Source organism: Physcomitrium patens, chromosome 2 (assembly GCF_059467195.1).
Source record: "Physcomitrium patens ecotype Gransden chromosome 2, ASM5946719v1, whole genome shotgun sequence".
In the NCBI taxonomy this organism is placed as follows: domain Eukaryota; kingdom Viridiplantae; phylum Streptophyta; class Bryopsida; order Funariales; family Funariaceae; genus Physcomitrium; species Physcomitrium patens.
The window spans coordinates 3,949,235-3,973,995 of NC_143411.1; the positions used below are offsets into that span (position 1 = coordinate 3,949,235).

Below are 24,761 nucleotides of genomic sequence, written 5' to 3' on the forward strand. Positions count from 1 at the left end.
TATTAAAACTCTTTTGTTCAACTTCTTATTCAATCTTTTATATAATGTACTGATAACAGTTTGTCGAGACTATCCTCTTATCAATACTAGACCTTGTTCCCTCTTGATAGAAAGTAGATTATTTTTCTTTTTGAAGGAATCTAAGTGTTTAGAGGTTGTAGATCATCCTTTTTTAAACACATATTATTTAAAAACTCTTTTTTTTCTTTCAAGATGGTTCAAAGTAAAAATTTTAATATGATTGAGTTTATTGAGTCTAAATTAGATAATATTATAAACATGTTGAATACTTTATTTTATCAAATTCTTGAAATTGAGAATTTTTTTTACAAGATTTTATGGTGCTATAAGACTTGAAGCAGTTCAGCTTGTAATGCAAATACTTTCTCAAACTTCTATATTAAAAGAGGTGGTAGTACTTATACTTCAACAAGAAAATTCACCTATTCAATAATATAAGGAGCCTCAGATTAGCCTTTCAAAATTTTTTGATGGTACATGCTTTAAGTTTTGAGGATTTTATTAAAGTAAGTAGGTAACAATGGAAGTAGAATAAGTTATCTTATAAAAAATATTATCTTAGATATGTTACTAATGATTGAAGATTTGGCTTTTAGTATAAAGAAAAGACATCTTATAGATGTAGAACGAGGTCAAAGGCCAAGAATTAAAATCAAGAGAATAAAATATTATCTAAAAAATATTCAAATATTAAGTAAGAGTAATTAATGTTTGAAATAAGATACCTTCTTTATCAATGAAATGCTAAAGAATTTAAAGACCATAGGATATCCTTGTGGTAAGTTAGATACCAAAGGATGCTAAGACCATGTGTGTAAAAATCAAAAAGTAGAAGTTGTCTTTTAGGATAATAACCATTTTTTATAAATAATGGATATTAAAAGTAAAAGATATCTTATTCCATACTTTCTTTGTGTGTAATTTTATTGATTCTATGTATTATGACTTCAAAGTTATTTTTCTTTAATAGATTTGTAAATAAAATTTAATTAATAACTTTTTTACAAGTTAAGTACTATCCAACAAAGAAATTGTAAGTTGATTTAGTTAAAAACTTGCTCATAAAAAAAGCCTTATTTTAGTTTGTTCCTATATTTGAAAAGAAATCTCCAATCTTATCTATTATGAAGCTTTTTTAGAAGCATTTGCAAAGGCATTTGAAAAATATGATAAGGCCTGATAGTTGATAATAAAGATTTTCTCATTACACCAAGAGTTATGCTTTGCATCAATTTATACATTTCATTTTAGGCAATTGGCTTATAACATCAATTGGGATGAATAAGCTTTTATGAGCCAATTATATTGAGATCTGAGGAACAATGTAAAAGACTTATTAGTATCATTATCTGATCCTCAAATACTCAATGAAGCCATCAACTAAGTTGTAAAGTATAATAATCAATTATTTTAATATTGTTAAGATTAATGCTTATAGATTATGACAAAGCAACATATTAAAATTTGTATTCTACTACTTCAACAAATATATTACTTCTATAGTTTGGAATTGAGGATATGCAAATTGATGTAGTACAATTTAAATCTCTTATATCAAAGAAAAAAAAATTGATTCGAATATGGCTTATATTTGTATTATAGTGAAGGAGGTCACAAATTTTAGAATTATCTAAAGAAACAATTTACAAGTAGGATTAAGAGTGCAATCATTTAAAAAAACAAAGAAGCCTAGCTACAATAAGAGCTATGTGGCTAGATTTTCAAATACCTCAAGTTCATTAAGGTCTCTCTACCTAAGAACATTTACTTGTTTTTTAGATGAAGAATTTACTAAACTTCATAAAATTCCTCTAGTATAGAAGTCAAAACTTATATATGTAGAAGTAATAGATAATTGATCTTTATCTTTAGGCAATATTATTAATAAGACCATACTACTAAAAATATTATTTAAAGGCCATAGTAGCAAAATAATATTCAATATTATTAAAATCTCATCTAATCATATTATCTTAGGACTTTTGTAGCTGAAAAGAAATAATCCATCTATAGATTGGAGATTTTATAAGGTTGAATTTTCTATAGAAATCCTTCAAAAAAAACTTAACAAGAAGTCATCAACTATAAAGTCCTTATTTTTAGGACAAAAGACTTTTATGAAAATGACTAAGAAAGAATTTCTATTTGTTATTTATACAACTCAAGCTCATGAAGAAACAAGTTTGCCAGTAGCTATTCTATAGTAATATAAAAAATTTCAAGATGTCTCGAAAAAAAAATACTAAAATATTATTGAAGCATCAATCATATGATTGAGCCATTAATCTTTAAAAAGGAATTCAATCACCATTTGATTTAATTTAAAATCTATCATAGAATAAGCTTCTAATATTAAAAGATAAAATTATTAAAATTCTTAAATTTTTTTTTATTAGGCATTCCAAATATCTAGTAAGTACACTTATATTTTTTGTAAAGAAAAAAGATGAATCTTTGTAGATGTGTGTTGATTGTCATAGCATCAATAAAATAATGGTAAAGAATTATTATCCATTATCATTAATATCAAGGCTTTTAGAGCAATTTAATCAAGCTAAGATCTACACCAAAATAAATCTCTATAGAGCATATAATTTGATGTACATCAAAGAAGGAGATAAATAGAAGATAACATTTTGAATAAGGTACAAATATTTTGAATATAATGTCATATCTTTTCAATTAAAAAATGCTCCAATTATATTCTAACATTTGATGAATGATATATTTTAAGAATTCTTTAACAAGTTTACTGTCTATTATCTTAATAATATCTTAATTAATTCTACGATTCTTAAAGAATATAAAAATTATGTGAAATTAATCTTGTAAAAGTTATAAGATATAGGATTATATGCCAAATACCTTTAATTTTTATATTATTTCAGTATGCTTTCTTTTCCATTTAAATTGACAACCCTTACATAATAATTCATACAATGGATCTATTATATGAATATAATGAACAATCTATATATAATAAAATATATAAGCTTCTAAAAACTTGTGTACTTCTATTAAAAAGTCTTATGTATCTTTCATCCTTTCAATAGCATCAACTTTACTTGGATCCTATTTTCTCTCATAAAATCCATATAAATATCTAATAATGATAACTTCTTATATTCCAAATATAGATTTTTCTCTCAAAAGTATAAGATGTACTTCTTCAAGTCAAATTAAAATCTTTTTATAATCTTGTATGTAATCAACAATATATTTGTGATACCCCCTCTCATCTAAAGTCTCATTTTTTCTTCTTCTTTATATCTTTTGATAGAAAAATCATTCAGAAAAAGCATATTTTTTTAGAAATGAAGTCTCTTAATACCTTGTTTATCCCATTTATCATATATGTAACTAATTTTGTAGCACTTTGTAAAAGAGTACACATTTTAAATAATCTAAGTGGTATTTTTATTGTTATTAGATCCCTACTTCCATGTACGAGTTGAAATTAATCATAGTCCAAATATAAATCATTCATTGAATAAATTATCCTTTGTGCAAATACTTCACTAAACACATCTATTTAAGATCTTATATCTATATTTTTAATAGTTATTGCATTTATTAGCTACATATCTTGAATAAAACATAATGATCCATTTTTTTAAGGCATCTTAAATTAATGATTAAAATATGAAGCAAGCAAAGGCTCCAAAATCTTTGTTTTTATCTTTTCTTTCAATAATTCCACCAATTTAGGCAAGTGTGTCTTTAGCAAAGGAATTGGCCTTAACTTCCAAGGCACATGTGGCATTGTAAAGATAACCATAGGAGCAATAATATTAGGATCAATACATCTTATTTCATGAGGTTCAAAGACAAATAATTTACCTTGTTTTGCAAGCATTTCTTTAAAATATTCAATTTCTATTAGTAACAAGGAACTATCGCATCTAGTCTTTAATTCTTAAAAAATCTCCTTTGTAAATTGATGTTCAATATTCTTTGGATTTCTTAAATTTTATTTTTTGATGCTTCTTTTATTTACTCTATAGAATCTTTTGATAAAAAACCAACAATGGATTTTATCTTCTTATCTATTATTTTATATATTATTTTTATAATAACTTTTGATGTTTGAAAAGATTCAAGTATATAATAAACCTCTCTTGAATGAATCTCCAAAATCTTCTCACCATCTTCTAATCCAATAGATACAAATAACTTCAAAGAATCTTCTAGCCTATTTTCTTCAAAAATACCTAAAATACTGTCATTATCTTTTAATGTCTTAAATCTACATAATTCTTTTTTAATATTATATATTTTTTTTAAATCCTCAAATTTCTAATATGTAATACTTCCATCTTCAAAATTCCAATAAAACCTACATCAAAGGCATTTACATCTTCTAAAAGTATTTCTCCTATTGTACCTCCATAATTTTGCTTCACAATGGTTCTTCTTCAAAAACTTTAAATTCTTTAACAACTCTTGGTAATAGTTTCTCCTTCAACTTATCTTGATTTTTTTCATGATTAAGAGGCATAGTTAGAAATTATATCTCTTTTTTTTCATCTTTACTACGTATGTGTATATAGATTAAATCATTATTAAGTACTTTTGTTTCCATCTATATTGTCATAATATATAATTTTTTTAAAATCGTTGAATAAGCCATTGTATCTTGAATAAAAAAATATTGCTTCATTATAACATCTCTAATCCGGATTTTAATATTTAGGCAAGCTCTATATAATTCACTTCATGTATTATTAGTTGCTCATATTGTCCATCCATGCTCTATATCAATTGACTACCTCTACTTTTTATAAAGATTCTTAGTCATAAGTTTTATTTAAAAATCGTCATCAACTAAAGTAACAACTACTTCTTCTATATCTTCAACCTTCACCAATACCTCTATAGTTACCCTTGCCAAATGCTTTCAAGTATAATGGCTTGAAGCTTTTGTTTTCTTATTATTATAATTAAATAAACTCATTGATTATAACCACTTGATGATTGCTTGTAACAATTATCAACCTCTTCTTCAACTTTGTATATCATTGCATCAATAGCATAATTCATTCCAAATTCATCCATTAATTTTTTCTTCTTTTTAATACTGTTAATAATAATATCATGAAATTCCTTCTTTATAATTTTAAAAATTTCTTTCAATGTAAATTCCACCTTAGTATTTAGTAGACAATCTTTCAACACCTTCTTTAAATCTATTGCTACTTCAATGTCAAAGAATAGTTTATAAGCAATCAATCTACTTTTATCTTTTGTCTTCTTTGCTTATTCTTCTAATGTTGATGTATCCTTTGTGAATAATTCTTATAAAGCCACTTCACAAGCCTTCTCTCCTTGACTTTGCCTTTTAGAAGAATTTCCTTCTATTATATCATCAAAATATCTTTGTTTCTTTTCTTCCATCAAGGCTTCATGTTGACTCCTAGCAATATATGTATGAACTAAAAGAGCCTCAACATGATCTTTTCAATCTATTGCATCACATATTATAGCTACACTTTTCAAAAATGCCTCTTGAGGTGTTTTTTCTTTTTTTATTATAAAAATGGCAAAAGTCCAAAATTTACTTATTTCTCTACTTCCATCAAAGTCATCATCTATCCTAGTATCATAACTTATACCTTCTTGTATTGCTACTTCATGTGCTATTAAAGAGTCTTAAATCCATGCTCTTATACTTTCTTTATTAAAATTGATTTAAAAGAGATTTTTTGTATCTTTTAATATCACCTTTTCATCCTTCAAAAAAAAAACTCTTTATTATATCATATTTTTAAATTCATTGCAATCCTCCTTAGTATGAGAAGCATCATTATATCAAATACATCTTTATATTTATCATTAATTAAAAATAGCCTTCAAATTATTTGTAGAAGTCTTCTCTTTTAGTTTTGCCAATTTAATTTGAAGTTCTTACATCCCACATATAATCTCTTCAATTTCCATATCTTTGATGTAGATATTAAAGATTGAACAATTGGCATTATTGATTATATTATATACACTTGAGTTTTAGATGCATATATTGTTTTTAGAATATTAATCCTATTCTTCTTCTTTTCTTATTTTATATACAAATCCATGGCATCTTCAACATTTGTCTACTTTGTTGTCAATCCTTCATCTTCTTCTTTGTCTTCAAGAAGCATCTCTAATTTTTCTTGTAATTTTCCATCGACACCTTGAAGAAATAATTCAATCTTATTTGGCTCCAATAATAACTTTCCATCTTTAATAATTAAAAATATTACCTTTCAAACTTTCTTAATAGCTTTATTGCTTGTAAATTCTTCTTAGGCTACTTAATCCATTCTATAAATAATTTCTTAGTAATAGAATCAATATTGTCCAAGAAATATTTATCTTTTAATGCATGTAAAATACCTTCTAAGAACCTCTATAATGCTACATAATTGATGTAACATGTTCCTTTAGCTTTAATATCATGGCAAGTCCAAATAGCTCAATCATCTTTTTTTTAGAAACCTAATTTAGTTCCATTTTTTGCACATAACATCTGAAATACTTTAAAATATCCCTTTCATCAAATTGATCAATTTTGTTAACCATTACTTGCAATGCTTTGGTTGCCAAAGCTTCTTTGAAATCATTGCTTTGTTGTTATTTAATAGACAATGTAAAAGCTTGGAACATACTTGCAATGGTTGGATCCATGTACATACCTTGTCTTTTAGTTAAAATTCTACTAGAAGCTCCACTTAAAGCTCTTTCTATAGCTCCTTCAAAACTCTTGTTTTTGTTCTTCATTAAATAAAAATAAAAATAAATCAACTCAAATACTTCATACTTCTGATCCGGAAGAAGGAGGCGACACTTTCGACTCTGTGCATGGCTGCAGTGATGTCCTCTTCCACGATGGTACATGCACAGCTCTTTTCTATGCCTGTCATTGCATTCTCTCCAATTAGCTAATTAAACCCTGAACCTGCTTACATTTTCGTTGTTGCAGGTCAATGGTGGATGTTCTACTTCGGTGGGTCAGCCGAGAAGATGGAAATCAGACCCAGCAACAAAGCTCTCCAAGGCCTCAGGATGCTTCCAGGGCTTGTCAAATCAGCTGATGGCGTTGTCTTCGACCGCGCCTTGTTCACAGGAAACCCTCTACTCAATGTTGGACTGCAGAATGAGTGGGACGAATTGTTCATTGCGTGGCCGAGAGTGCTTCCTCCGAGTAGCAGACATCGCTGTCAAGATCCATCAGACGAGGATAAAACTTGGTTGATGACTTACAGCTCCATTGAGAAACAGACCCTCCCTTTCTCATCAATAGGCGTTGCACTCCCTGCCGACGGACACAAATGGTTTAAAGCAGGAAAAGCATTGACACGAGGAGCGCCTGGTTCGTGGGACGAGGGTGGAGTTGGCCGCAGGCACGTACTCTTGATCGACAACGAGTACTTCATGTTTTACGAGGGCGTCAATAATAAAGGCATTCATGGAATTGGTCTTGCAATCTCACCAGATGGGATTCATTGGGAGAGAGACCCACTCTGCCAAGGCCCAATATTCTCTGCTCGAGTTGGCGAGGAGGTTTGGGACAACGGCACAGTTGCAGCCCCTCATGTTTTGCAAATGGACGACGGCAGTTTTCGAATGTACTATGTTGGCACAAATGATACAAAGACAGAGAGTGCCATGGGGATGGCAATCAGCAAGGGGAAAAATTTCAGGACATGGACTCGGATACAAAATTGGTAGCAACTTCGTGCATTCAGCAAATGTCTATCTTCCCCAGTTACTTTGGGAGGGAACAAGGACAGGATACAAATTAGAATTGACGCTGGAAGCATTATGGAACTCTTCCATTTGATTCTTATTAACTAATATACCTTGTTGTACATGGGTGTAGCTAAAATACAATACGTATCTTTTTACTTGGATTTCATGAGTTGAAGGCCGCGATGTCAATATCCCACACCCAAAGTTGCAATATATATATATATATATAATAAGAGATGAAATAAAATTAAAAACTTCCTCGCTCTCATTGAATGCAATGGACACTCAAGGAAGGAAATTATCGGGTTGAGAGTAGCTCGCAACAATGCCAGAGATAGAGGAGTAAGTCCCCAACACCAGACAGATGAACCCTATTAGCATCACCATAACACAGAAAAATATCTGTGACACACATGAGCTGCCGTTAGAATGTCGGTCAAGCTATATACGAACAGGACATTCAAATGTGAAGAAAGCAACACTGATAATTCTACGTACTACTGATATTAGCTTAAGCATCCAAATCCTAAGCAGATTCACATGTTGAGTCGCCAGAAATCTAGAGAACACATGAAGGCTAGGAATATATTAAAGATGCACCCTTTTTCTTCCATGAATTAATAGGAGTTAATATGAGAAAATTCACCTGAATCATCGATATTTTCTTGCCGAAGATGGCGAGGAAGCATGCACAGGGAAGAATTAAAGACTGTAATCCAACGCCAAACAAGATGTCATCATACAAACATCAAAAGTTCAAATGTACGAGATTTGTGCGGCTATGCATCAGAGCGGGTATCACAAGCCCTATGCATCAACGATTGATATATATCCACGCATGACTTTTTCACGAATTCTACTATTCAACTTTCGTTCTTCCACTCATGCTAACAAATAGAAGAATACATCAGACTGTTCACACAGGAAGATTCTCCAATCAGCTCATTTTCTAGTCACGAACTTTCCTAGCAGTCATCTATATCTACGGGATTGCAGGTTATAAATTACTCACCACAGTCATACTAAGGAAGGAACCTATGAAGGCCATCACATAGCCTGAAACCCAGTATTATCAAAGCCAAGGTTAAAAAAATCATCAGAATCTTTCTTAGGATAGGTTGCGCATGTCTTCTGTGCAGTAAGTCATGAAAAATGCAGCAAAGCTACAATACTTGTGTCGAGAAGGAACAACATTATTGTTAATTAAACCAAAAGTCTGCTTGAACAGAATATAAATTTCGACTGAAGCAGGTCCACACTTCAGGATGTGGTTGGTATGATCCAATTCATTAACAACCACTAAATCGATTCGCTCTCTCAGTTTAAAAGTGTCGCTTTTACATTGGATTCATGACTTATATCATATTATGTGTGTTCTTGCTTGAAACTGCACCAAGTACCTAGCTATGAAAGGAAAGTAGAAATGCAATAATAATTCTATAAAGTCTAATAGAATCCTAAATGATCTTCAAGTAATCTTTAATAATTTCAATCAAATCATAACCAATTAAAATAAATTTAAAAGAAGTCACAAAAGAAATACAAAAAAGTCATAATTTAATCTCAAAAAAATATAATAAAAAAATTCTAAAATATATATATATAAATAAATAAAACCTTAAATAAATAATAATCTTAAAGAAATTCTATAAATCGAAATTCTATAAAGAAATAATTAAGAATCTTTAAATAAATAAATAAATCCTAATTAATCCTAATTTGATCTTAATTAAATCTTAATAAATATTAATTAAATATAAAATTAAATTCTAATTAAAAATCTAATTAAAATCCTAATTAACCTTATCTAAATCCTAATGAAATCTTAAATCCTAAGCAAATCCTAAATTATAATCCTAGACCAAAACTTAATGAAATCCAAAATCCTAAATAACTCCAAGAAATTCCAAGTAAATTTCAATTAATTATTATAGCTATTTGGAACCTCAATAAATATTAATTGAATTGTAGATCTTAACTAAAATTTTATCCAAATTTTAATCAATAAGTAATTAATATGCATACAAAGTTTCAAAAAAATTAGACATATTAATTATAAGAAAAGCTCCCAAAACCTCTCAATTATTGGCTGCCCTCCTTCTCCAACTTGAATGCTGATCTTTCAATACCAAATTTTCCTTTTTGAATTGTTCAATCACTCTAAAAATTGGATTGTGTATAGATATTCAAGTCTTAAGTGAGTTCTCTAAATTTTACTTCAATTCAATTTGTAGATATAGATAGATCTTAAAATGACTCATTGACCTTAAATTTCAAATTTTTGAGATTATAATTTATAAAAACCTTCGTATGCTACAATTTAACTATTCAATTGACTTTAAATTTTACAAACACATTAACAATAAGCACAAAAAAAAACTTTTCCAAATTTTCTTTAAATACATGCTACAAAATTCAAGAAATCTTCAAATTTGTAAACATATTTTTATTTTTTAAAATCTAAACTCATTGGAAAAATCACCAACTTTGAAAATCCTTCAAATTTTAAATATTGATCCAAATGACTTCAAACCAATGCTCGAAAATCTCTCCTTAAATCTCCTTTCATCTTCTTACTTTGATTTATTAAAAAACCTTGGAGTTATCATAGGTTCATGGTTTTAAGCCTCATAGTATGATTTCTATTCAAGTTAACAACCAATCTTTTTCAAGTATAAAATTTTAGTAATTTGATGTAAGTTTTGCATTAACTTATTGTTAATTCTCTCTCTAATATTCCTATAATAATTTCTTATTTCATTTATTTTGATTTGATTCATTTATGTCTCTATAAAGTTAATTAAAGTTCTTTCTATAAAAGCAAATATTAAGACTAATTTTTTATTTATTTTCTATATTTTTTTATTTTTTTATTAGATCTTTTTACTAAGATCTTTTATAATAATATCTATATTTTTATTTTTCACCATATAGTCATGTTATCATACAACACCAAATAAAAGACAACTTATATGATAACATGCAATAATCAACTTTGCATCATGGGAGATATTACTTTTGACAAATACAAATTCAATGCCAAGAAGAAGTCATATTGGCTATTAATTCAACTTAACTTCTCACAAAATGTCTAAAAATTAAAGGCGCTTATCACAAACACAACTAATTTTGTTTAATAAAAAGAACCTAAAATTAGATTGAAGAAATTTCTAGTGTAAGTAATTGAATATTTTAATATTCAATTACAATATAAGGTGGTAGAATGGTTAAGATATTACCATTAGAACAACAAGTCCCATTGTGCTCCTTCCTAAATGTACCTAAAATTTGAAATAAACATAAAGAACTAAGATTTGAAATACACTTAATTTTTCCAAGCTATGCTCCTTCTTTGTATGTCTAAAATTTAAAATAAAATTAAAGAGCTTAAATTTGGAACCCACCTAATTTTGCCAAATTGGGCTCCTTTCTTGCATATCTAAAAGTTCAAATAAAACTGAAGAACTCAAGTTTGGAACCAACTTAATTTTGCCAAGTCGTGCTCCTTTTTTTTTTTTGTCTAAAATTTCAAATAATTTAAAGAGCTAAAGTTTAGAACTTACCAAGATTACTCTTTATATTTGAAGATGTACTTCAATTCTACTCTTATCCTTTGGATGTGGCAACCAACCTAAAGAGGACTATAAAATAGGTAAATAAATTTTGTCGTAAGTTACTGGTTGGTGTCACGGACACAAAATACAGACTTGAAATCTAACAAGAAGTTCAAGAAGAAGTGGCAGAACTAGATTAAACAGATGAGTACAAGAACAACACCAGAAAGGTGAGCTAGAACTCCAAGAGATGTGTTGTCAAGACTGAAGAACTCTTCACCCTCGATCCCTATATATACTCCTACTTAGGAAGCTTCTCGAGCTACTTCTATTAACTAAGAAGCTTCTAGAAGGTTCCAGAGGCTTCTTTTCTAGAAGGTTCTAGAAACTTCTCAAGCTACTTCTATTAACTAGGAAGCTTCTAGAAAGTTCCAGGGGATTCCTTTCTAGAAGCTTCTAGAAACTTCTCTTCTAGAAGGTTCCAGAGACTTCCTTTTTAGAAGCTTCTAGAAACTTCTCTCTAAAAGGTTCCAAAGGCTTCTCTTCTAGAAGGTTCCAGAAGCTTGTTTTCTAGAAGGTTCTAGAAACTTCTCTCTAGAAAGTTCTAAGGAATATGTCCCTAACATCACCCCCTCCTTTAGCTTCGAGGTCTCTGAGAAGCAATGCTGTTGATCAGTACCAACGCAAGAAAATGAAGATCTGTTGCATAACTTCTGCTATAAACTCCAACTGTTGTTCACGAGGCAAGTGGTTCATCGACCCTTGAAGCCAACGGTAGTGGCCCACGCCTTCGACTTCTCACCAAGCATGAACTTTCGTGTCCTCATTGTGAAATTGTCCTGCAAACACGCCTTCTGGTTGACCATCGTAAGTAGGCTCGATCTCAAATATGATCACAAGTGATCGATTACTCGGTATCCTCCGTTGTCGTTGTGGTACATGTAGTTTTTCATCTCGGGGTCGCCTTCGTGAGCTACTCGATTGCGATACTCTGACTGGCATAGTATCTATCTCTTGGCTATCCATATCAAAAGACCAAACTACGATCTATCTTGGAGAAAATAACTACATCAACTATGAATTTTGCTGGTGCTCTCCCCTTTTCTTATATTGTTGGGAGAACAAGCTTCAGAAAGAAGCTATCATCGAATTGATTTAGGTTTATAGAGATGTCGTTGATAAAACTCTTGTATCTTTTGTGGCGCATTCGTAAGATTTTCAGCTGGCTCCCACGTTCGCTCATTAATGTCATAGCCGCACCAATGAACAAGATATTCTAACTTTCCCCACCTTCGCCGTGAATCTAATACCTTTTCAACCTCGTATTCTTCGTGGTTCTCGATTTCAATATTAGGTGGCGGACATTGCACTCTTCCAGGAAAAGATGACTCTCGATAAGGTTCCAACAGAGAAACATGAAAGATTGGATGTACCTTCATAGAAGCCGGTAACTCCAGCCGGTATGCCATTGGATTAATTTGCTTCTGGATGATAAATGGTCCCAATCTTCGATAGTCCAACTTATCACATGGTCGCTTGGTCTTGATATTTCGTCGAAGAAGCCAGGCTTTGTCTCCAACTTTGAAAGTAGGTGCTGGATTCCGAAATCTATCTGCAGACGTCTTATAGGATTTTTGAGCGGATTGTAATTGAAGCTTCAACATAGTTTGAAGCTCTGATAGTTGCTTCACAAATCCTTCAGCTGTTGGATTGTTATTTGTTGACGGACTCAATAAATCAAGCTTCGGATGATACCCATAGTTGGAAAAGAATGGTGTTTGTTGAGTCGACGCATGGAGGGTGTTGTTATATGCAAACTCGGCTAGCGGTAGATATGCAGTTTAATCGTCTTGTTGATAGTTGATGCTGCATCGTAAGTACTGCTCCAAGACTTAGTTCACCCGTTCCGTTTGGCCATCAGTTTGAGGATGAAAAGCTGAAGAAAGCTTGATATCCACCTTCAATATCCCAAAGAGAGATCTCCAAAACTTTGACACGAACTGGGTACCTCGATCTGATATGATATCATCTGGTAGTCCATGATATCGATACACATTATAGAGAAAGAGTCTTGCTGTGACTTCACTGGACGATGTCTTCTTACAAGGAACAAAGTGTGCCATCTTCGTAAGCCGATCTACCATGACAAAGATGCTGTCAAATGAGTTTGATGATGGCAAGTCCGTGATGAAGTCCATGGAAATTGAAGACCATGGTCGATGTGGAATTGGCAATGGCTGTAGAAGTTCATAAGGGCGATGCCAAGGATTCTTAGATCTTGAACAGATGTCACAAGAGAGGATAAAATCTTTCACATCCTTCCACATTTGGGGCCACCAAAAATCTCGAGAAATAAGCTCCAAGGTCTTGTTGAATCCAAAATGTCCCGCAGCTGGAAAATCATGGCGAGATTGAAGAACTCGGAGTCGTGCTAGTCCTTTTGGAATGTACAATCGCTCTTCAAAGTATAAAAGATCTCCCTCCACCTTGAACTTGTCGTCATTGGTACGTTGCTTGATATCAATGGCTACTGAATCTTTAATGGTCATAGCACGTACCTGGTTTAGGAAGTCAGCATCAAATGATACAATAGTAGCACAAAGTTGAAATCTCTCTGGCTTCAATAACGTTGTACATTGTTGATCAAACGCTGCTTTTCCAGCCTTTGGTGCAAGATACGATCTCTTTGATAAAGCATCGGATAGTCCTTGCTGCCTTCCAGGTCGATAAGTGATAACAAAATCAAATCTAGATAGCGACATATTCCACCGAGCTTGACGCCGATTTAAAACTCGAGCCGTCATGAAATACTCCAAATTCTTGTGATCCGTATATACGGTTACTGGATGTGCAGCTCCTTCAAGAAAGTGACGCCATTCTTCGAAAGAATCCACTATAGCAAGAAGTTCCTTATCATGGATCTCATAATTGATTTCAGCAGCAGAGAACTTCTGAGAATAGAATGCAACTAGATGGAGCTTCTTATCTTCACTCATTTGTGAAAGCACAGCTCCCAAAGCAAAATCTGAAGCATCAGTTTCTAAATAGAAGGCCTTTGTAAAGTCTGGATGTACCAAAATCGGAGCTGTAATAAATGCTGTCTTCAAATCTTGAAACGCCTTCTCCGCCAAAGGTCCCCATTCCAACTTATCCTTGCATGTTAATCGAGTGAGAGTAGCAGCAACTTGAGAATAATTCTTGATGAAGATCCGATAGAAGTTAGCAAAACCAAGAAAGCATTGTACGTCTCTAACCGTCTTCGGAACCTCCCAAGACATGATTGCTTCTACTTTCTTGGGGTCCATCTTCAAACCTTCTGTAGTCGCAATGAACTCCAAAAATTCCATCTCCGTCTAGTGAAATAAACACTTTTCTAATTTGGCATATAATCCTCGCTTGCGTAATTTCTCCAAGACCAAACGAACATGCTCTTCATGCTCTTCCTCGTTTTTAGAGAATATTAGAATATCGTCCAAGTAGATGACAACAAAATCATCGAGGTGTTCTCGAAAGATATCATTCATCATATGTTGGAAAACCGCTGGAGCATTGGTAAGACCAAAAGGCATGACATTATATTCGAAATGACCATACTTTGTATGGAATGCTGTCTTCCACTCATCTCCCTCCTTGATTCGTACGAGATTATAAGCTCCCCTTAGATCAATTTTTGTAAAGATCTTCACATGTCCAAATTGTTCTAAGAGACTAGAAATCAAGGGTAATGGGTAACAATTTTTCTTTGTTATCTTGTTGAGGCCTCGATAGTCCACACACATCCGTAATGATCCATCTTTCTTCTTCACAAATAAGATGGGTGCTTTAGCTGATGATTTTGAATGACGAATGAAGTTCTTGGCTAGATTCTCATCGATGTACTTTCGTAACTCTGCCAACTCCGTTTGCGATAGATTGTAGATTGGGCCAAAAGGTGGTTGTGCTCCTTCTTGCAAGTCTATGGCACAATCATATGGTCGGTGTTCCGGTAGTATGTCGGCGTTCTTCTTTTGAAACACGTCTTCAAAATCTTTATATTGCTCCGGTATACTTGCTGTTGAGATCTTCTCCTCGGTAGTTGGAGCCGCATAAATGACAAATGGAGTACCTTCCTTAGATGATCTTATAAACGCTCTTGCTCCAATGAATAAGGATTTCTTTTTTTGAGGTTTTTTACTAGGTTTTTTCTTGGGTGGTTTTGTGGGAAAAGTCATCTTCTGCAACCTCCAATCTATCAATGGATTATATTTTTCCAACCAAGAAAGACCAAGAATAATAGGATTTGATGGGATTCTAATAATATTAAAAATAATATGACTACTATGGTCTTTAAACGTTACTTCTATAGGTTTTGATTCATAGGTGATGCTACCAGACAATAAAGGTCGCCCATCTATGACCTCAACATGAACAGGTTTTGATTTTTGCACTAAAGGGATCTTATGACGCTTTGCAAATTCTTCGTCTAAAAAACAAGCAGATGCTCCTGAGTCTAGTAGTGCTAAGGTTCTCAGTTTTTGAGGGCCGATAAACAGAGGGATTGTAAAACAAAGTGCAGGTTGGGCAGAAAGAAAGGAACCTGATTGTTGTTGGGATATTTCATTGTCCAGCCGCACGGTTCTTACTGTGGTTGGGCATCCTCGTTTTCCTGAACAAATACTCCCCTAGTCTTGACTATGCCTCGATTTTACTTTTTGGGACAGTTTCCGACTTTGTGGCCTTCTCCACCGCAATACAAGCATAAATTTTTCTCCATACGTCGCTTTTTTTCTTCTATAGTAAGAGATTTGATACGTACCGCATCAATTTGCATGTCTTCCACCTCTGAATGCGAATTCACACCGCTTGTCGACATAGTTGGAGCATGGCAAATTGTATGTTGACTTGAGCGTTGGTCTTGACGACATTGGAATAGGCGATTATCGCACTTCACAGCTTGGCTAATGGCTTCATTGAGCGTTCGTGGATCAGGAAGAGTTAACAGCAAATCCTTCACATCATTTCTTAAACCCCAATAGAATTGACTCATCAACGCTTCTTCATCCCAATTGATGTCACATACTAATTGCCTGAAATCCGAAGCATAGACTGATGTAGAACGCATCCCTTGTCGTAGCGACCGGATCTTTGTTGTAGCCCATCGAACCTTATCGTGTTCACCAAATGCTTCCGCAAATGCTTCCAAAAAGGTTTCAAAGTTGTTTAATATGGATGATCGTTTCTCAAACAAAGGAGCAAACCATGATAGAGCTTGTCCCGTAAGTAAGGTTCCAACAAGCCCAACACGTGACTCCTCCGTTGGATATCGTTCGGGCTGTAAAATTGTTATCAACCTGATTTGATTGACGAATCCTCGAAACTTGGAACGTGTTCCATCAAACTTATCTGGAAGGCTAACTCGAGGCTCCTTATGTTGTAGAACTAGTGGTTCTTGTCGAACCTGAGGTAAAGTTGTTTCTCTAAGTGCCGAAATTTGAGGCTGGTGTAGTTTAGATTGTGCTATCCTAGATGCTCCATCATTATGAAGCCTTGCCACCACTCCTTCAATCTCTGCAGTTCTTTGTGATAACTGAGCGAGGGCATTCAAAATAGCATCTAACTTAGACTCCGAACTTTCTGTCATACTAATGTCTTGACCTCCGGCCATTCTAAAAGAAGAACAAAAATGACCCTATAAGAGACAATATTGGTTTATAGGAGGGTAATCCACAACCTATAAAACGCCTTAAGAATTTCAAGAAGAGGGGTAATCCACTCTCTCCAAGAAGAATAAGACTCCAATATTGTAACAGAAGAAGTATCAGTTTAGATGAGGGTAATCCGCAACCTCTAAAAAATGCTAGTATACCTTCAAGTAGAGGGGTAATCCACACTCTACTAAGAAAGAACTAGCTCTGATATCTCAAGTTAGTGTAGATTCGACAAACTGTCATGGACACAAAATACAGACTTGAAATCTAACAAGAAGTTCAAGAAGAAGTGGCAGAACTAGATTAAACAGATGAGTACAAGAACAACACCAGAAAGGTGAGCTAGAACTCCAAGAGATGTGTTGTCGAGACTGAAGAACTCTTCAGCCTCGATCCCTATATATACTCCTACTTAGGAAGCTTCTAGAGCTACTTCTATTAACTAAGAAGCTTCTAGAAGGTTCCAGAGGCTTCTTTTCTAGAAGGTTCTAGAAACTTCTCAAGCTACTTCTATTAACTAGGAAGCTTCTAGAAAGTTCCAGGGGATTCCTTTCTAGAAGCTTCTAGAAACTTCTCTTCTAGAAGGTTCCAGAGACTTCCTTTCTAGAAGCTTCTAGAAACTTCTCTCTAAAAGGTTCCAGAGGCTTCTCTTCTAGAAGGTTCCAGAGGCTTGTTTTCTAGAAGGTTCTAGAAACTTCTCTCTAGAAAGTTCTAAGGAATATGTCCCTAACAGTTGGTTATTAACAACCTTGAGAATTAGACTTATGGTTAGGCAGTTTAGTTGGTAACAATAGGTTGTTAGTAGAACTAATGGTTAAGAATTCAAAGGATCATAACCTTTGGAATTTGCTGGCGGACGGTCCATCTTTTGGTAGGATAAAGAGGTTGAGAAAAGAGAGATTGGGGCCAGACTATGAGAGTCGTAAGCCGGGATAAGCTTGGTGCTACCTCTTTGTTTTCTTTGCTTTTATTATTTTCTTATGAAAAATTGTGATTGAGAGAAGTATTGTTGAAACTGTGATTAGAATATTATGAAATATGACTTTGGATTGACTGATTTGGAGAAAATCTATGACCTTGAGAATTGAGATTACCGAATTGTGTTGTGTTAAATGAAGATATTGAATTTTGTGTGATGAATTGAGAAACTAAACATAATAAGTAAGTTAGAGATCAGTAATTGAATATATATAAATTGCAAAGAGAGCAAGTGGGAGATGAATTGATAAGAATATGGAAGTATTGTTGAATTGATAGTCGTATAATAGATTATGTGTTGAATTAAGATGGAAGTAGTAAGCCTTGGTGTTTTGTAGTTGATAATTGATTTCAGATAGCTAGAGTACAATCAATTGTGACACTAACAGATCCAATTCATATAACCAATCTTTCCCCATATTCGAACCCACCTCTATTAGTTCAATTGCTTTGGTATATTGAAGCTTGAACACAACAAGAACAACAAGGACCATCAAATAATACTAATACTAACACTAAACTAATCATATATTACTTAAATTCAGAAGTAATAGTATTTCATAAAAGATAAATTATTGAATAAATAAAAATATATTAAAATTATATCATTATATAAATTTATCATGCATATAAAAAAATAATAGTAATAAATAAAAGTAATAATAAAAATTTAATAAAAAATAAGGATAAAAAAAGTAAATATAGAAATAAAAATAAGAATAAGAATAAAAATAAACGTAAAAATATAAAATATAAAATATAATAAAATAAGATAAGATAAAATAAAATAAAAGTAAAATAAAAATTAAAAATGAAATAAAATATTAATTGAGCTTAATTATTATTAATTATATATTTAATTTAATTTAATAATAATATTTTAATTTTAATTTTAATTTATTATTATTTATATTTAATTTATTTATTATTATAATAATTTAATATAATTAAAAAAATCAAAACAAAAAATTTAAAAGTATAACATAAAATCATTAATGTAAATGATCAAAGAAATAGAAATCACTAACCTCAATTGTATTTTGCTTATGGCAACAACCTCTCTCTACTTCAAAAATTGCCACAAATTTAATTTTAATTCAATAGTATTGAATTTTATATCACTACAATCTTGACTCCAAGATGCTTATATTTAAAATTTTCAAATATTAAATACTAACTAAACACTAAGAAATGCCTTTCCAAACATAGAGCATATGAAACTGCCAAGGCTATGGATCCCTTTCTAATCTAAAACTCACTACAAATTCAAATAAATTCCAATTTGAATATGCAATAGCTTATTGAAAAGCTAACATGAAGGTACACAACTTCAAAAAGTTTTAACTTAAAATATATAATATATAAAAAATGATTGATAAAAACCCAAGAGAAAATCAATATTCAACTCAACAATGAAATTTTGACTATCTTATAAGTTGAGAAACAAAAATATTTTATTTACACCAGTAAAAAAGAGATGTAGAATATTTATCAATGACAAAGAGCTACTGGAATTTTTTACTCAACCAAAAAAATAAGATCAATCACAATAAGCAAACTTCACATTCACATACACCATTAAAATCACCATCTCCCAGCAAAAGCACCATTTATGTGAGAGTAATTTCTCCCTTCAATCCAAATTACAAGATGTCTTCAATTAAAAGATGCTTTTAATTTATGGTATAAAGTAGAAGATGCAATAAAAAAGAAAAAAGAAATAATATAAAATAAATGAAATAAGTACAAACAAGCAATTGCATGCGATAAAAGTAGTCCATAGTCTATTTACTAAATTTTTTTCCAATTAAATATATATATATATATATATATATATATATATATATATTAAAAAATATTTTTAAATAGTTAATTTTATTATCTTTTTAATGACATAAGAAATATATAAATTCAAATTACTATGAATAAATTATGAAAATTTTAAAATAAGAAGAAAATAATTAAAAAATTAAAGAGAAATATTTTACCTTAAGGATAACTTGCTTATAGGTCAAGGATTTGAACCTCACCAAGGCTCACATATAATATAAATGATTTTTTAAGAGAGGCCACAAGGCCTTAGTCTTATCCTCCTAACTCTCCTAACTCTATTCAAGGTGCTATAACCCATTTGGGACTTGTGCACCTTCCTTTCTATAAAGACTAGACTAGCTGTTAGTCTTCTTATTTCTGATTAGTAAACCTCAACATTTTGTATTTTTGAGTTTTCTATATTATTTAAAAATAAAAAAATAGCTTAAGAACCTTGTATTGCTTTCAATTTTTTTTTTTTATATAATGGCTTTCAAGGTGGTCAAACTCAATTTACCAAAGTCTTGAAATCTTTTCTAAAAATTCCAAAATAATTCTAAATAAATTCTAAATAAATCTTAAAAAATATTATAATATATTTATAATATTATTATCTATTTAAATCTATATTTTCCTACCTTAATTATTTTTTATAGTGATAAAATTAATTTAAATCTATTAAAAATATTATTTCTTATATAATTAATTAAAAAAATATGAAATTCTTTTTCATGCTTCTTCTAACTACTAATTAATCAAAAATAGGATTTTTATAAGTAATACATGTATATAGAAGGCCAATAAAGATATTGGTCTTAATAACTAATCTTTAATACTTAATAATAAATAAAAATTCAAAACCAACTAAGATAATTGTCTTCAAGATTTATGAAGATTCCATTTTTATAACTTTTCTTCTAAAAAGACTTTTGTAACTTATAAATAATTCTAAATCCTAATAAATACTTTAACAGTCAAAAAGATCTTTTAATCTTAATATTTATATAATTAAATGATTTAAAACTATATTTTTAATCAATTTGCTAATTAAGATGCATTGCTAGGACTGACATATGGCAACCATCTAAGATCTAATTGTGTCAAATAAACTTGAGTCTTGAGCTTTTATTGCTTAGCTATAAGCCCAACTTCATCTTTTTTCTTTTTTCAATTATTAATAAAACCATTTTTAAATGTCCTATTAAATAAAAGAATAATTTTTTTCCAAATCGTCATTTATTACTTGCAAAAATAATTCAATTTTCTTTGTATTTAGCAACTATCTTTCATATCTTGATAATTGTTAAAATTTCTTTTCAAAATCCTTAATTAATTTACTTAGGTCCATCTAACATCCAAGCTTTTGCTAAATTCATTGTAAAAATAATCTCTTGGTCATTCTTTCTAAATCTTCTTTAAAGAATTCATCTTTAAGATGTTCCACAAATTTGCTCCAAGAGATGGAATCTTCATATAATTTTTTATTTTTTTTTAATTTTGGAAACTAAAACAAGATTAAAAGGAGATATCATTTTTATCTCTAGAACTTGATATACTTCCATCTTGTATATATAAATCCCAAAAATTTTGATAATATTTCTTCTTTCAAATCTTTCAATCTTATCAACCACAACTTATATGTTTTTTTTGGTACCTTTGCTACTTTCTTTAAATTTTTTTTGTTGCTCAATGAATTATACAAATGCTCAAAGTAAGTCATTTGAAGCTACTCATTTTGGCATTCCAAATCCTAAATCATCATCTTCCATTGTCTTTAGTAGAACATCAAGTGCCTCAAGGTTCTTTCATTGGAAGCACCAAAATGTTGTCTACAGAAAATTTGCTTGAAGAATATTTGGAGCCTCTAATTACTACTAATTGCTCTATTTTCTTCTAAATTTTAGAATAATTATAATACTCAATAAAATACAAATCCTTCATAAATTTCTTTACTTTTTTTATTTTCAACAAATGCCTTGATTAAATATTTTCAAAATAAAAACACAAGAGGCCAAAGATATCCTTAAAAAGTCCTTATATAATCTTCTTAAGAGAGTTGCTACTCTTTTAAAATCCTAAATATTATTCTATTTTTAAATCTTGAATCTTATTTTATATCTAAATTCTAAATCCTAAATCCTACTTTAAAATCTTAAACTCTAAATTTTTATTTTTATTTAAATTTTTTATAATTAGAAATAATAATAATAATAATTGATTAAGGATTTCAAAGGATTGATGCCATCTTACTTTAGCCACCACCAACTTGTGGCTTCTTCTTATTTTGAAGAAACTATATACCAATCTATCAAGAAGACAAATATATATAAGGAATGGATGTCACACATCATGCTATTATTTAAGGAGATTCTTTGCTCTTGTTGTCATATTACTTGAAAATGTACGACGCACCTAGCTATGGAAAATAAGTAGAAATGCAATAATAACCATAGTAAATCTAAAAAAGTCTTAAATAAACTTTAAGTAATCCTTAATAATCTTAATTAAATTTTAATTAATCCAAAATAAATTTAAAAGATATTACAAAAAAATAAAATTACAACATAAATTAATCTAAAAAAATATAATAAAAAAATCTTAAAGAAGTCTCAAAATAAGCCTTAAAAAATACTAATAATCTTAAAAAAATATTGTAGATAGAAAAAAAATTTTAAAAAAAAATAATCCTAAAAAATATTTAAAATAAAAACTTTAAATAAACTCTAAATAAATCTTGATCAAATCTTAATTTAATTCTAATTAAAATTCCAATGAATCTTAATCAAATTAAAGATTAAATCCTAATTAAATCTTAATTAAATATTAATTAAAATATTAATTAAATCCTTAGTTAAAATCTTAATTAAATATTAATTAAAATATTAATTAAAATCTTAATTAAATCCTAATTAAATCCAAATTAAAATTTTAATTAAGATCTTAATGAATTTTTAATTAAATCTTAGATCAAATCCTATTTAAATCCTAAATCTTAGACCAATTCTAATCAAACCTTGACCAAATCCTAATCAAATTCTAAATAATCCTAAATAAATTCTAAATAAATTTTAATTAATTACTATAGCTATTTGAAACTTCAATAATTTTTAATTAAATTGTACATCTTAACTATAAAAAAATTTAGACTCCACAACCAAGCAATTAATAAGCATACAAACTTTGAGAAGAATTGGACTTATCAATTGCAAAAAAAGCTTCTAAAATCTCTCACTTGTTGGCCACCTTCCTTCTCAAACTTAAATATTGATCTTTCAACAAAGATTTCTCCTTGTTAAATTATTATATTACTCCAAATTTTCAATTTTGTGTAGATATTTAAGTTTAAATTACTTTCACCAATTTTTGTTTCAATCAAATTAGCAAATATTTCTAAATTACAAAATCTCTCAATAATCCTACATCTCAATTATTTGAGATCATAACCTATAAAAACTATTGTATTCTTCAATCTAACCACATCATTGACTTTAAATCTCTTACAAACATTGACAACAAGTACAACAATAAATTTCCAGATTTTTATCTGTAAACATGTTACAAAATTCACAAAATCTTGAAATTTATAAATTCATTTTTTTTTTAAATCTAAATGTACCAATTATATCACTAAATTTGAAAATCTCTCAAAACCTTAATATGAATCCGAATGACATGAAAGAAACTATTAAAAATCTCTTTTCAAGTTTGCTCTCAAATCCTACTCTTTAATTGACAAAATTGAGTACCACCTTCTATCATTCATCTTATTGGATCTCATAGATGTGATAAAAAAAAGCTCTAAGTCTAGTTTTACTTGAGATTCATGATCTAAAGACTCTCTAAATACTCTCTACTTTGACATATTGGATTATAAACTAAATACACTAAACTTAAAGATTATTATGAGGAATACTTATTTTTTTCTTTATATACAATATTATTGGATCTTATCACATCTATCAAATCCAATTTGGCCAAATCATTAGGATTTGATCTAAGGTTTGATTAAATTTTATAAAATATTTAATTAATATTTAATTAATATTTAATTAATATTTAATTAATATTTAATTAAGATTTAATTAGGATTTATTTAAGATTTATTTAGAATTTTTATTTTTAATACTTTTAAAGGTTCTTTGTTATTTTTTTAAAATTTTCTATTTTTATTATTTTTTTAAGGGTTTAATTTTATATTTCTTTGAGATTTTTTATTTTATTTTTCTTCTAGATTAATTTATGACTTCTTTGAATGTCTTTTGTAACTTCTTTTAAATTTATTTTGAATCCATTAAAATTTGATAAGGATTATTAAAGATTATTTAAAGTTTGTTTAAAATTTTATTAGACTTGTTAGGATTGTTGTTGCATTTTTACTTATCTTCCATAACCAGATATCCAATACATTCTCAAATAAGAAACTGACATATTGTCCTCTTTGGCAACCATATTATTTATTTTGTAATTATATTACTTCTTTAGATAATATTAAGCAGTATACTTAGATTCTCTATAATATAGGTATAAATCTTCTTAACAATATTGATTTTTTTCTTACTCAGTGAAAAATTTGAAATATATTATGTCAATTTGTATAAGTAGTGGTCTAAATGAATAAGCTTTTGAAAACTTAGAAGGTGTCACCATGACTTATCTTGTATATCTCCAACCAAATCTTTGTTCTTAGCATCTTTCAAAGAATTGATTGTTGCATGCAATGGCTTAAACAATAAACTGCTTTAATAAATCTATTTTTGATATCATCAATAGTAAATCTTTGATATTATCTTTTAATCCATATTAAAATTGATTAATAAGGGTTCTATCATTTGAATCCACATTGCATACAAGGATTTAGAATTCAACAATATATATGGTGACTAAACATGATTCTTATTATAAAGATATAAGTTTGGTCTATACTAACATTTTTCAAATATTTTCTATAAATGTGGCTATAAATACTTTAAAAATATTA

General features: G+C 29.8%; 1 protein-coding gene across 1 annotated transcript; it reads left to right on the top strand.

Annotated features, from left to right (window-relative positions):
• Positions 1-6,757: 6,757 nt before the first annotated feature.
• On the top strand, positions 6,758-7,913 carry LOC112273597 (uncharacterized). Its single transcript, XM_024502541.3, has 2 exons — positions 6,758-6,891; positions 6,983-7,913. The coding sequence occupies exon 2, from the start codon at positions 6,994-6,996 to the stop codon at positions 7,729-7,731; it is 738 nt and encodes a 245-aa protein (XP_024358309.1). The 5' UTR covers positions 6,758-6,891; positions 6,983-6,993; the 3' UTR covers positions 7,732-7,913.
• The last annotated feature ends 16,848 nt before the right edge of the window (positions 7,914-24,761 follow it).